Source organism: Ctenocephalides felis, unplaced genomic scaffold (assembly GCF_003426905.1).
Source record: "Ctenocephalides felis isolate EL2017-DRISC unplaced genomic scaffold, ASM342690v1 CF-g0.4_SCAFFOLD_01886, whole genome shotgun sequence".
Taxonomy (NCBI): domain Eukaryota; kingdom Metazoa; phylum Arthropoda; class Insecta; order Siphonaptera; family Pulicidae; genus Ctenocephalides; species Ctenocephalides felis.
Genome location: NW_020538040.1, coordinates 40,650,087 through 40,666,688, shown reverse-complemented (window position 1 = coordinate 40,666,688; position 16,602 = coordinate 40,650,087). Strand labels below are relative to the sequence as shown.

Genomic DNA, 16,602 nt, shown 5'->3' with positions numbered 1-16,602 from the left:
TATTTATGAATATTTGTCCTAAAAATTAAATAATATTGAAATTAGAAAAAGTTAAGATTTATATAGAAAATTATTTATTTTAGTTGTATTATAAACACATGTAGGAATAGATAGTTATGTAGATAATAAAAACCAATAAATCTTTTAAAAAAAATTTGCAATTAACATATTGAAAAGTATAATATCTTATTGGATAGAGACTATATCTTTTTCGATAAATAAGCCCATATGAGTATTTAGTCAAACAAAATAGTAACCTTTTGCCCTCGAGTAGCAACAATATGTCGACACGATACATTTTCTAGTAATTCGAGCGGTGATATATATTTGTCAGAAAGTTTTTATTTTATTTTTCTTTATAATTTTTGCTGAACATTTATTTTCATAATTTAGTAAAAAGAGATACTAGTATGTTTTACAAAAACATATGTAATTGAATGTTTCTTTCAAAGAAATTCTTGAATAATAAATAAATTTGATATCAAAGCGTGCTTCAGAAAAATTTAACATTGCGCTTCAGAAACACTTCGTTCGAATTCGATCAGATTATCATTATTTGCAAGTTCAACCAAGCCTATATTTATTATTTATGATTTTAATTATGGTGATACGATTACATAAACGTAGAAACCAAAATTGTCAATATCAATATAAATTATCGACAAAAGTTATTGGACAAACGTCGTATGGTATACTGCGTTTGATATAAATCGGTTTAGTCAAAACTGGATTATGGTATGTTCCGGGCACTAGATATATGCCATAGACCAGTTTGAGTGACCCAATGACCTGACCTTTATATACTATGCGATCTCTCCAGCATTTGTTTTGCATTCAGCTATAACCCCCCAAGAGGGTACAAAATAAAAAGTATTACATACATTTTCAGCTTGCTTTAAATATGTACTCTGAAATACAACCCAGCTCTCCGTACATATTGATCTGTACAAGAACACTATTACACGCTGTTCGATGCAATAGAAATACTGCAAGAAATAAATAAAAACAACTGTTTCTTTTGACAAAGCATATTTTTAGCATAAAGGTATGTACGATCATGCAGTTTTCTGATTTATTTTATAAAGTACTTTTCTATTATAACGTTAGACGAAAGAGTCGCTCAGAAGAATGAAATATTTTATAAAGGTGAATTATTTTCAGAACCGCTTTCGTAGAACGACAAGCAATTTATAATAGGTAAACCGAGAAAAATATATATCTCAGTTCAAATTCATAACGAAATACGTACTACTATTGTGAAAACAAATAAATTTAAAATTGGTTCTGTTGACGAACTACTATTTTCTAAGATATCAACATATTGTGATTGCTAAAAAAATACATTCTACGACAAATATAAGTAAGATAAAAATATTATGCATGATATGAAAAATGCGTTGATGACAATTTTACTATAATACAAATTTTTATGGTTACTAATATTGAATACCAAATGCACGTAGACATTAGCTTAAAGTTGTGCACATAATTTTTAAAATATTAAAAATTTAGACTAAATTCATGATTTGCTTCTGGGAGATTGCAACGATATACGATTTAATAAACTACGTAATTACATATATTGTCTCTTTTAAAATATTATGAAATAATTATATAATCATTCCCAAAAAACAATATTAATGCATAACTGTTAAAACGATAATACTCTTTTACATCGGGAATAATCAAACCCATCTTCAATCATATATAATAGGAATTACAATATATAAAGCAAATGTATATAAATATTTAAATTATAATTAAGTAGTTTCTTCAAAGTTAATAATTATATTAATTCTTGGATTTTTTGTTCTATTATTAATCACTATATTATTCTAGCTTGTTATTTATTATGCACTTATAAAAGATGATTATTAATTGTGAAATTAGAAAACGAACATTTTGATGTTCAATTTCAAATTACCTAAAATTAATTAGCAAATGAGCAATAGTTTTTGTGATATATTAAGATAATTGCCAAGGGTGAAAGTTATTATTTTATTTAATAATAAAGAGAATCAGCAGGTGACATAGAGCATAAAAAAATTAGCTTTGTAATAAAAACCATCTTCAAATTTAATTAGTTGATTCGGTTAGAATGTATCACCCATTTTAATGACACACCTGTTTCTTCTATCGATTATAACATTTTATATATCGAGTTCAACCGTATAAATGCCAAAAGTATCGAAGTAAATCATTTTTATTACATTTTATAAAAAGTTTCTATGAAATTAACTATGATATAATGTCTATCAGTCGGCGTCGTTTAAATAATAAAGGAAGCAGTAGTACCATTGCTTTGATTTAATTATTATTTCATCTTGAATTTAATTTATATTAATGAGACATTACTAATTCTAATGGCGTACTCATAAAGGCAATGACATCGTTTTGAAATAATATTACAGCTGTTATTCGATAGCTTGTAGTCGACGGCGAACATTTGTGATAATTACCGTCAGCGCACTGCAGCATCGATTTTCTAGTAATTAATTCTATGTGATTTTTTAATTACAACAAGCGTTTTTAATTACTGTTGAATCAAAGATTCGTTGAAAATTCAATAAGTTCGAAAAGTGATTTATAATAATTATTCTACTGCACCCGCTAAATGTTTTCGTAAAACAAATAAAAGGTTTATTTATATTCTTGATATTTGAAATGACTTTTGAAGTCAGTAAGAGTCATCAATTAATTGTTGTAAAAATTAACATAGATATATACATAGTTAAAAATTATATTAAGGTCTCGTAAACTAAACAACAGTGCTCACAACCAAAAAACTAACAACGAAAAAAAATACTTTTGTTATCGTATACTTTCAAACAAGGCAGTTTATTTTCTGATAGCGACGTTACTTGATTTAGGACGACGGCTAATTACACATCTTTTGCCCTCTACTTTTAAATATTGTTATTAAAAATTCTTAACTTTACCTGTGTTAGAGACATTGGTCTCTACCTTACATATATTACATTTTAAAACTATTAATACTTAGATACGTTGAATTATTGAACTAATTTTTGTTGTTGAGTGAACACTCATTAAAATAAATTCACAATCAACAAAAATTATACTTCTATTGGGTGTACATTGAATAACTAAACTATATATATTATATATACATAATAAATGTAAATATGTAAAGAAATTCGAAAATATCATATGTCATTCGTTATCATATATCACGATTTTGTCATATAAACTCTGGTTTTGGCTCTAGCAAATATTTTACTATTTTCTTAAACAATAAACGTTTAAAGGTACCCTCTTTTGTTGAACTGACTCCAAAATAAATTTATATTTATATCAGAATATGCATCTACTCGAAAATGCTTTCGCCAGCAGTATTCCGGCATTGGGAATATGTGCACAATACAGCTGCTTGTTCCATTTTGCAAACGCTGATTCACAAAATTGCATTCGGTATAATATATGAATCAAAATGACTTGGTTAAAAAGATAGAAATGGGAAATGGTCCGCTCGAAAATTGTCTCTATATAATAAAAATACATATGTTAGACATATTCATAAAGAAATATGCACTCACACACATATGCATTCCGATATAAAAATATATTATATATGATTATAAGAACATATATATATATATATATATATATATATATATATATAATATAGAATAGAAATGATTTTCTATGAGGGTCAATAGGGCTCGTCGATTTCAAGAAGCCAATTAGAGCGAAGCAATTTACATTCAATCTCAATAAAAAAAATTAAAAGAAAATATTATTTATTACATATAAATATTTCGTAAAATAACTACTAGAATGGTTTTCTTATAAATATTTAACTTCAAAATATCATACATTAATATTTGTCAAATCATGAGTTTGCATTTATATAACAGTATATAACAGACCTTTTTAAAAGTATTAATAACACTTATTGTTCAATTATCAAGTAATTTATTAGGTTTCTATATTTTATAGTTAATTTATAAAAATTATACATTATTTATATTTATTCTAAATTCTTAATATTTTGATTTAGAATTACAAATTTGAAATCGTTGTTTGATGATTTATTGAGAATGAAATAAAATGAAATTGAAAAGTTTCAGTAATTTTTCTTAATCAGTTAACTGTAGTTGACGAAGATACTCGTCATAGAAAAGTGGCAGAATAAGAAGAGACTCGTCGTGCTTATAAATCTGTGGTCATTGACTATTTTTAAAAAGAATACATATTTTCAAATTTCAAGATATTTAGAATATCTCGAGTCTATGCCGGAATAAAATAAATAGTTGTAAGTCGCATTCCACATTAAAACAACTGCTTATCTCGATTCTGACGACACAAAACACATGAGAATCAAAAATCAGAATACGCAAAACTGAGAGTCTATGTAAAGGACCTTCAAATAGTTTTAGACACAAATGAACCATATCTTAAATTAAGTTCGAATCCGTAGGTCATGTTTCATCCATATATAACGATAATAACTTCATTCAAATATTTAGATAATAAGTTCATCCATATATGTATATAGACAATTATTTCATCCATCTATATTATAAAGTTATAGAGACAACATGAAATAAAATAACCCAATTTATAAGAATAATTTATACTATGTAGATGTTTCGCCATACAATCTTATATCATCTATAGTTAAAATTTATAATAACATGGAGTATATATAATTTAATGTGTTTTGAAGGCACAAATAGCATAACCTAAAGACAAACTGCTACAGAATTATGTATAACTTAAAACTGCATATCAGTCTAAACACATGCAACACACACGCACACATATATATATATATATATATATATATATATATATATATATATATATTATAGATACATCAATCGATCTCGTACTGTACCCATAGAAACGATTTTACAATACGATCACATTCGTTTAAATTCAATCAAATTCTATACGTTCGTTCTGTATTCAATTCTACTGAAGAGCGCCGTTTCCATTTCTGATGGCACCTATATTTTTACTGTACCTATGCGTTTAGAACTAAACGACGAATTTCATTTGCCACAATCGCCCACGTCGAATATTTTAATTTGCAGCATTCATAGAAGTCTCTCTTGTTAAACTATCAGATTATATGTGCTATCAGCAATTGAAAAATGTAACAAGTTCACATATCAATAGTCTCTATTTGTATGGATTCAAAAATAAAATGTGATACATTCATATATATATATATATATATATATATATATATATATATATATATTTATATATATATATATATATATATATTACATTATAAACGTATTTTTCAGACTTTATTATAACCGTTAGTTAATTTAGTTCAAACTCTCTTTTTCTCAAACTTCTCTTATTTCATCAAGTCAATAAAATTAATGCAAAGCATAGGGTTGGCGTTCAAGCAAAAATGATTTCAGGTTAAATTGAAGCGTACTTCCATATACTTGTTATCGATCACGATCGATCAGTCAAAATATTACAATAACTATGTATCAGTATACTGAAATCTGGTCAGAATCATCATCCCAATGGTGACAAATGTAAAAGCGACTATCACCTGCCTATTTTACGTGGAACCAGAGACAGCATGTTCCTTGGCACTAAACCAATTTTAAGCCACCCCTACAGACAAAATCTATCATTGGGTAATAATGCCGGTTATGAAATCTTTTTTTACTACATAAAACTTACTACATCTTTTTTCCCGCAGACCGTTATAAAGGATTCTAAATATTCAGTACATATCTGCATTATGTTACCAACAATCTACATTTACTTAATATAAATTTTTCATATATAGATAAATTAATAAAAGCAATAATTTATAAGTTTATGTCAAGAACGATGTAGCAACATAATTAACAATTTATTATGTCGAGTATAAAAGTAGAAAATTAAAATAATATTATTTTAAGACCGAATATTATTATATTTCATGTAAGGCGTACGAGTTTAAACTCGGGTGCATACGATATCCATTAAATGTCTGATAAATTTAAAATTTTATTACACATATATGCATTTGCTTTATAGTGAGGTGAAATAAAATTGCGCTTAACTGGTACACACTTACGAACATTGTGTCGAGCCCGATAGTGCCTGTCGGCGTTAGTTATTAATGCTCCATATGCACGATTTAATCAAACATTAAATGTATGATACCACCGGTGCTAAAAAAACAAGGTTGCAGACTATTACTAGAACAATGAGAAATAATGGGTTGAATTACGGCGTGGTTAGCGAGTTTTAATAGGGAACCATAAAAAACCGTTAATGAACTATATGTTCTATCTTAATTAAGAAGTGAGGTATAAGAAAAAAATTGCTATCCCACACCCAATTATATGGTAAAAGTTGGGGATTTATTATCGCCCATTATCGAGATGCACATGAAAATTTATTTCAACAAAAAATATTAAACTTAGTTTTGGGAATTTAGAATATTGCAGTGATTCTAAAACTGTTATTATCAGATATTAAACTGAATTTGATACTGAAGACTATAACATTATTAGCAATGTAGGTGCTAAGGATAGTAGCGATAGTAGTAGGAGAAATTATAAAAATGCAATTTATAATATTTTCACTATTAAACTATTGACTATTGACTTCCAAATTACAAACCAATTTAAATATCATGGGCTCTGCTATAAACTTGTGGGGGTATATTAGTTTTATATATACCTAAGTCGGTTTAAACGCGTATCTTCTTATACTTAATTTAAAAAACGAATAATATTTTCTAAACACATATGAACATTTTTTTAACCTCAAATTATTTTCATTAGAAACAAACACAGCTTTTGAAAAATAAAAGTTCTTTAGAAAAAGTTTATATCAAGTGTCTTCAAAGATTCCATGTTATTCGCCTTGTAAACTTCTGTAATTTATTGAAAATCTTTTCATAAGTAAAATATTTAATATAAGATATGTATTTAACGTCGATATAATAAAACATAAATAAACATAACAGGTTTATTTTATTGGTATTAACCTCTACGCATTAAAAAATAAAACTTGGTTTATGCAAACTAGAATTAATGAAACAATATAACATATATTATATACCAAACATACTAGGTAAACTTAATTACTAGGTGCAACAAATTACCGTTTATTCACAATTAAACTAACAAATAGTCAAAGAAATTTTTAACAAAAAACTTTCCTCAAAGTTTCAATTTCCAAAATGCTAAAAACTAACTTTGATAGAAAAGAAATATGAAGGATACTTGTATCTTGTATGACTTCCCGAAATTATGATATTGGAATTATTTACATCTACAATTCATCGTCACATGTAGGTAATTTGTGATCCACTAGTTAAATACAATAATATAAGTTTCAGCTGATTAATATTAGCACAATTATTGTATAGAATTATAAAACAAAAATTACGGTTATTTAAAATGTGGATAAGCATTCTTTTTGCTGTTAGATAAAACTATAGTTTTGTTCTGTTAAAAAAAGCGCTCTTTTCTGAACCAAGGTTAAATTTGCAATAGCAATATGTCTTTCTATCAATTATCATTAAAATTATTTATTTATGGCTGCTACTATAAAGTGGCATTAAACAGTTTTACTTACAATACCGAGTAATTAGAGGTAAATGTTGTAAGTTCCAAGGGGCAGATAACGTATAATCGAACACGTATACACACGAGCAAACTTCAGCAATAACTCACACGAAATGATAAGCAGTTCAAGTAAAACTAAGAGAAACTATAAATTAGAACGCCAGAGGAATATTTAATTACATGAAAGACTAACAAGTGGATTTATAACGCCGGCTATTCTTGCGCAAAATCAAACTAATTTACAGAGTGGAACAAAAAATAGTAGAAGAGTATTTTTTTATCGTAACATCTGTACAGTATTTTTATAAAAACGATATCTAGAGGTTCAGTAATCTGATGCTGTTAAATAATTCAATATGAAGAAGCAGATATATTTAATTATGTTAAACTAATAAGCTTTTATACTCATCATTGATGAAGAACTAGTCTCTGATTTTAATAATTTGGCTTTTTGGTAATTAAGTCTAAGAGCTGATTTAGATTGGATAATTTCTCAATTTGCTACATTTATATTGTTATGCCACATTGGCAACTATTCCGACGATATTTACCAGTGTAAGATATTTTCAATATATTTGTTCCACGTTCCACAAATATCACTGTGACTTGAGCAGTGATAGCAGTTTATATCTAATATCTAAGTTAATATGAATATTGAAAATTGGATTAATATTTTAATCATATCCCATGATTAGTTGCGTTAATAACTATCAATTGCATAAAAATGTTGGTGTAAAATATCGCAGACGGTTATTCCGCAAATTTAGGATTTGAAGAACTTACGCAAAAGGTTATCTTACTCAGAAATATTAGAATATTTTTAACGTTAAAGTATTTAATGTTTAATTTAAATTACTTTTCTGTTACATGTAGAAATAGAACAAATCTGTTTCACTTACCGACAATCCAGCAGATAAAGAATACGGCATTCAGCGTACGTCCCATCCTTTACAGACGATTCGTTTTCTGAAATTAAATTTAAACGTTAGTGAACTAGGAAATCTCGATTTATCAATAAGACTAATAATATAGTTAATAAGATGTGGATATTGCATAGAGAGAAAAGTGTATACGCCCGTAAAGTTTATAGGTGTTTGTTCTGGAATATATTGACTTTTGCAGTATTTGCAGCAATCACTATTGCTATTCGTATAAAGGCACAAAATACATTTTAAAGTTCATTGAAAATATCTTGTAAAATAGTAGTAGTCAAATAATCTAATTTGGATTTTGATAAATCTTTCTGAAGTTTGTTATTGGATTTTTTTAGGATGATTTTTTTTAGGAAATGATTATAAAAATATAGTAATATTGTAAAAATAAATGGAAAAAATTGCAAAACACAACATGTCATTATTTGATATTAAAAATAATTTGATAAATGAGTACAGTCATCTGCCAAAAATTTCAATTTTCTTATGAGCCCAGACAATATTAGATAATAATGTAATCATGATAATAGTGAGAAAAATGATATATGACAATAATATAAGCACCTAAAATGTGCCAGAAATTAAAATAATATAAGATTGTGTATGCGCTTGGCAGATGAAATTATATAATTCAGTTTAACATATAATTTTTTTAGACTTATGCATGTCGTATTTTGCCTTATTTTACGAAATTATTTCACAATACAATAAATTTACTTATTCAAAAAATAATTTAGAAATTTCATTGGGTCAAAAATTCTTTTATTTGGCATTGGATATGAAATATTTAGTTAGTTGATCGTAGATTGAATGAAACACATAAAGACGGGATTTAACAAATTAATTCACTTAAAATATGAAATTAAGAAATAATAATGTATAATAAATTATTACTAATAATAAGCAAATGTAATTTAGATATTATAATTAAAATATGGTACGAGATTATAAAAATTATAGGCAACATTATTAGAGCAATTATTTTGGGTGAAAAAATCCAAAGTAATATTGTACTTTTCCGCGGATACTATATATTAATTTTTTCTGAATATGTTATACTGCTTAAAAGTCTTCAATTGTCAATATAGTGTGGGAATTGAGACTCTTCATTTTATTTAAAGCAGTTCTACATTAAACATCGCTCATATTGATGAATATGCATTTTGGTGTGAAGAGTAATTTAAAAAGCAATAATCATTATTTTTAGGTAAACGGTAAATATTAGTATAGGATATTAAAAAGTTGTAGATGTGGGTACAGGACAACGTCTGCCGGGTCATCTAGTATATATATATATATATATATATATATATGTATATATATATATATATATATATATATATATTGCATACATAATGCTAATTTGAATTCCATATTTTAGATTTTAAATTATAACACATTGATCAAGAGACAAATCTAGTCTCGAAACGTTTGTAAAATTATTATTTAATAAATTAGTGCAAAAAAGAGCGTTGTTTTTCATATTTCTAAATTATATATATATATATATATATATATATATATATATATATATATATATATATATATAATTGTATTTTTTGCTATTTTTCAACGTAATACAATGAGGCTGCCAATGAACAAACAGGTCGAATTTCTTATTTTTAGTTTTTAAGAAATTTTACGAAATAATAGCTATATTATTCAACCCATGCAAAATATAAATTTCATTGGTACAATACATCCACTTTTTCTAACGTATACCAAAATGTTCAAAACATTGTGAAACAAAAGAACGAAAAGATATATAAACAATTTCATTTACGATTTTTTTGCAAATAATGTAACTTACCCTACGGACAGTTAATAATAAAACAGAATAAATAAAAACAATTATGAAAAATCAAAAAAAAGATGTGATGATAGATCTTAATTTATGAGAGATCGTGATATAGGATGGGAGAGTTAGGTATACCGGCAAGCAGCGCTTGTGCCACGACGACATTTTACGCGCATAAAAACACACCTATATATAGGCCGACATAATTGCTTAATTTACGGTCTGCAGCCAACAATGGAAATGTACGTTTTTGGTCGTTTCACCAACTAATAAATCATTTAAATCCACGACGTCGCATAAAAGTTTGATCTTTCGTTCCCGCTTAAACAAACACGAGATCGCTCGTGGCGAGAGTGCGGTATTACACGCCGCCCATGAATAGTGGATAAAGGACGCTATAAAAATCGGTCGCTTTAATAGCGACTGGCGCCGCCCGCAACCCCGAGCCGAGCCGGGCCGGACTCCGCTCTCTTTTTAGAATTCCCTACCCGAAAGATTAGAACATGATACGGGGGCACGAGTGTCTTTACCTGCCGAAACTTTCTTATCCATATCGCCGAAATAGATGTTGGCAGAACAAACACCAGTCAAGAAAAAAATATATATAATAAATGGCTGAATATAAAACAGGATACCGATATATAATGTAGTAAGTCATTTCACCTCAAACTGCCATATGTCGTAATCAGTAAATTTAATCATTTAGCGCTTACATGTTTCTACGTGATATACGAACGTTTTTTTATCACACACGAATATATATATACGTATATATATATATATATATATATATATATATATATATATATATATATATATATATATATTCAATAGATAAGTCCTGGATTTTTTCAATATATTGATTGTTTCTTTTCCGAACAGTAAATCCAATAATAAAAAACAATTTGTTTTTTGAAGATGTTTAATACGACGTTTCGGAACTAGGTACGTTCCATCATCAGGTTTATTCTGTCAAATACAATGTTTTTTAAAAATATTGATTAACATTAATTAATGATGGTCAATACAGATTAATTAGAAAAAAATGTTTATAAAGAAATGGATTATGTACCGGGGTAAAGAGAAATAAGAACTAACTATATATATATATATATATATATATATATATATTGCGCATTATATATTTAATTTAATTTGATAATTATTAACTTCCCGTAAGGTAAGTTATAGGTAACACAAAACAAACAAAAATATTTTTGCATATCTTTACGTTTCAAAGCCTTCTGAAGATGTATATATGTGCGGATACAATTTTTCGTTCAACATTTCGAGAGCATAGATCAACCAATTTGAATGATTCAAAAAAAAATCGATTCCTATTGATAAGGCAACGTGCTGATTATTTGGTATTTGGAACTTCAGAAGAAGAAGTAAAAAAAAAAGCCATTTGGTGATCAAAAATGATCATTGAATATCAAATTATCAGATATTTTATGAAGATTTTAATAATGAGTATAAATTTTATTCACATGTTTCTTTCGTGCCAGAAGCTTTTATTTTTAAAGTTTTCTTATATGTTTCAAACAAATGTATATTTGTAATATATGTTCTTACATGAATCAATCGACTTGAATTATTCAAAAAACATTCGATTCCTATTCATGGTGAGATGTACTGGTGAGTTGATAAGCAAGACTCGGAGGCAAAGTGTTAAGGGTACAAAAAATGGTCATGCAGTTTTTGAGGAAAGGGATCATATGAATAGAATAATTGAAAAAAATATTTGTTTGTGTTGACGGTGTGCGGAAATAATATTTTTTTTAGTGAAGCAAGCAATTTAAAATTTTAACAAAACTTCAGAATTTTCAAAATATTTCAAGATTTTCAAAAAAATCGTTTTTTTAAATTTTCAAAAAAATTTGATTATTTTCCGCTTAAATTTTGGAATAAGTAATTTATTCTAAAAATTATGCTTTCATTCTATCTCGGCTTGATTAGTTACATTTCTTGTAATACACTACATTAGTTACATTTCTTGTAATACACTACAGTTCACTTAAATACATTCTTTGTAAAATACGATAGTCGTGAAACTTCACAGTATTTATAATAATCTATATGGAAATATTTAAAATAATTATTATTAATCATTGATCAATTTTGATATATTATTTTTGATTTTAATTCCTTGAATGTTTACAGGAAGTTCCAGCAATTTGCCTTCAGGTATTACGCCATTGGTTGAAATATATTAACACTGCATTTCAAAATTTGTTACACTTTGTATTTATTATAGCCAAAACTGATCTAAATATTCTTTTGATTCTAAATCGTTACAAATATAAAAAAATTAAAGTGTTATTTTTTAAAATAGTTCAAAATTTAATTATTTTTGTCCCTATTCATTACCTGATATTATTTTACGCTGCAATGCCTTACGCCACTTGTTTTACTTATATGTGGAAAGCCCTGAGTATGGATTTATTATGAAGCAAGGTCGTAAAGCGAGGTTCCACTATGTATATTCAAAGGTAAAAAAAAGAGTCCGTATAACAAATAATTCTTTTTGATAGAGTACGTGTATACGATGAGGCTTAGAAGTTCATCGTGTATGTCGGCTTACGGCCCACGGGATTAAGCAGGATGTGCCCTGCGGCCCATAAGATCATTTGGGTTAGCCAAGCCTGCTATGGGCTTTGTGATTAGATAACTGGTAGCAAGGGTTTATACACATAATACGCCCACTTGACTTTTGACAGAGTTTATGAAACATTTCGAGCAGCCATTCAATCCAAATGCGATACTAAACGGTCGAACAATTTCACTTTGAGTGATGCTGCGAGATAGGCATCTTACAACAGATTACATGCCATTTTTTCACTACGAAAAATGTCCAGAAAGAATCGATAATAAGCAAAAAATATAGCACGATAAAAAAGCTATGGTCTTTATAAGTAGTAGCAATCATTTTTTGTGTAAATTGGACATGTAAACCGTCCTACATAATATTGTCATAGTTACTGTCCCGCAGGCCGATGCTGTAAAAAAATTGTGCAGGTGAGTCATTTTTGACAGGTTATATAAAATTGAACTATCATAAAATTTCCGTTTGCGTTATCATCGTCGACTAATTTTATTTTTTTATATATTATTTCGTTTCGAATTTAGCAATCTTTGACAATGTGTCATAAAATTTGTGATTGCTAAATTATTTAAAAGTTACTTCGCAATGTAAATGATGGGGTTAGTTGTAAAATACAAGAATTATATACAGATTGAAATGAATAGGATTGCGTAGAATGAATTGTTTGTGAGATGTAGGCAAATGTAAATTATGATAATAACTGTAGTTTATTTTAATTTATGACAAAAATTTATTATGAAAGCATTATATATTTGATTTGTATTAATTACAGTTTACAATTTTCATAAAAATAAGTAAAGAATAAAATATCAGAGATATTGTTGTCGTTACTACTTGCCCCGGTTAGTATTAACACCGTTCTTTTTCTAGAAAATGATTAAATGTGAAATAATGAACAATAGCTATAAAGTTATTTTCACTTGATTTGGTAGAAGAATAGTTAAAGCATCTATCTAGCTTTATTTCCTAGAAATTCAATCAGTATCTCTCGAGATATATTAATTCAAGAGAAAATCTGATTCAACAAGCCTGTAGCTCTTCTACTATATTTTTTATATTCATTTTTTAACAGAATCAAATAATAAGAAGACCTATAAGCTATTATACTGATTTCTTTAAATGAAGTGGATTTATAAGTGGCAACTCAATCCTTGATCCATGATTTTTTATTACCATTTCTGTAATAGTGATGAATATTTCATTTATGTATCAATGTCGGGTAAAAGCTATTTACACTTGGAAACATATTGGTATCTATATTTCCAAGTAAAATCTGATGTCACTACTGCTTTAAATTCGGTTGCCTGAGGCCAGTATGGAATCTGAAACCTGGCTTTAACCACTAATCCACGTGGCAGCCCATATGCTATATTAAACATGCAATAATCTAATTTGATGTGAAATACAATATTTATTTATCCGTCTTCTAACTGATAATAAAATAAGTAATGGCGGTATACGTATGTCTATAAAAATCTTGATATAAAATTTATACATCGGCATCAAAAGAACGCAGCTGTTGTTTCATATCTCATAAAGACGGTTGCAAATTGCCGCAATACAATCACCGGAGTCTATCAAAATTAATGATGCCGCTTCGAGATCTAATATTTTGCCGCGAGCGCCACGAGAAAGATGAACATTTTAGCACGCACAAGGTTACAGATAAAACGTAGAGGATGAGGATGAAGATGAGAGCAGTCCTAGAAGACGAACTAAGAACATGCGCCGGAAATAAAACTCACTATAAATAGATTTATATCTGACATTTAGAGACTTAATGAAATCTACGCATTCATAAAAATATAATAACAGAATTAAAATATCGCAACGTGAGCAAATAATATCGAAATAAAAATATATAACTTCTCTTTATTATTAAAAAAGAAATTTCTTCTAGAATAAAATTTTCTAGGTTTACTAAATATGTGTTGATCGCAAATATGCAACTAGTACATAACTTTACCTATTCATTTCATAAACCATCGAGATTACTTCGAAGTGTTTTTTTTTTTTAACTTCCAGTAGGCAAGATATAGCAATCGTCCAAGAATCGAAAATGAAAATGTTTGTATATCTTTGCCTTTTAAAGGTTTCTAAACATTTTGGCGTACCTTAAAAAATGAGATGTTGTATATGTGTGTGTATGTGTAGATACATATATATCACTAAAATGGCAGGAACATGGTAAGATATTCAACAGACTTTCTAGATTAGAAGATATATTAATTAATTAAATTAATAATTACGAGTTTTTCAAAAATATGCCATCTATATCTATAAGTGCATGACGTTCAAATTTTTATAGAATAGTTAACTTGCACCTATCTTTTGCACTACAAAAGTATGTTAGGGTACAACGGGGCTTAGAGCTCCGCGGGTAGAAAGGTCCACCACAGATATCCAGATAACAAGTAAAGTTAGGATTTTTTTAACAACATTACAAGTACAGGGAAAAAGATGTATAACCAGACATCGTCTCGATTCTTACGACGTCTCTATTGGATGAAAAACGGCGATGTTTGAAAATTCATAACAAAAGTATTTTCTTTATTTGTTAGTTTTTTGGTTGTGCGCTTTTTGTTTAGTTTACAAGACCTTAATATACATTTTAGGTATACGTTATTTAATTGTTTTAAAGATGTATTATTATTTTGTTAATTTATTATTAATTTAAATTCAACGGCTTTTTTTCTATAAATAGCTTACATGTGTATGGGGTAAAAAAGACCATCTGAATCTTTACCGCGGCAAAGGTGTAAACCAAAAAAAATAGAAAATAAAACAAGTTAACAAAAGCAATTTTATAAAAAATAAACAAAATAAATATTTTTTCTATTTATGCTGATGATTATTTCTGATAAAATACTAGAACAAAGTTGCATACAGTGTTACCTCTGTTTAAAATGTACCCATAAAATTTATATTTTGCATTGCTTGAATAACGTAGCTATTATTTCGTAAATTCCCTTTAGAATAAAAATAAGACATTATATCCGTTTGACCCATGGGTATCTCATTTTACCCAGTTTATGGGGTAAAAAGTGATAAATTATTAAAAAAAAACAATAAAACACATTTCTACAATAATGTATTATATGGGAGTTCTACTGGACATAGTCAGATAGTTGGATGTTTGAGTTTTCACATATCGATTGCTCACACTCAAATTGGACCTTTGTGCTCCGCCCTACCCTTATCTGAATTTGGTCTTTTTTTTTCAAAATTAAAAGACATAAAATTTAGGTGTATATAATATAAGTCGATCAGTCCAAATCTAACTAGGACACAAGTATAGTTTCACATACTACAAACTCATAAACGGAATTAATACTTCCATTTATATCAAAAAAGAAAAAAAAAATCAAAGTTTTATATTGCATATGACAATTTCAAAAATATATTGCTAAATCGAAATAATAAAACAAAATAATTTAATATTCTATTCAGCTTGCATACTACAACTAATATAAATATTTTATAAATCATAACAATTATTACACCGCAAATATTTATTTCGTTGAATTTATATTTAAGTAATTATGTAAACGTAGTAATTCAAATAAATACGTTTATTATGTAATTTCACTAGCTGTTTCCGAAATGCAAACGTCGATTATGCTAATGTAATTCATTATAGTAATGATATGTTTAAACCAAAATTGCACAAAATTTCCTAAATAAATAAAATACATCAAATTTTATCGT

General features: G+C 27.5%; 1 protein-coding gene across 1 annotated transcript in view; it reads right to left on the bottom strand.

Annotated features, from left to right (window-relative positions):
* The window catches only part of LOC113374961, a 728,862-nt gene that overhangs the window by 406,258 nt on the left and 306,002 nt on the right, over window positions 1-16,602 (bottom strand). Inside the window, exon 4 of the mRNA XM_026614918.1 lies at window positions 8,459-8,525. Within this exon, the coding sequence (XP_026470703.1) occupies window positions 8,459-8,504 (46 nt within the window). The 5' untranslated portion in view covers window positions 8,505-8,525. The remainder of the gene's footprint in view (window positions 1-8,458; window positions 8,526-16,602) is intronic.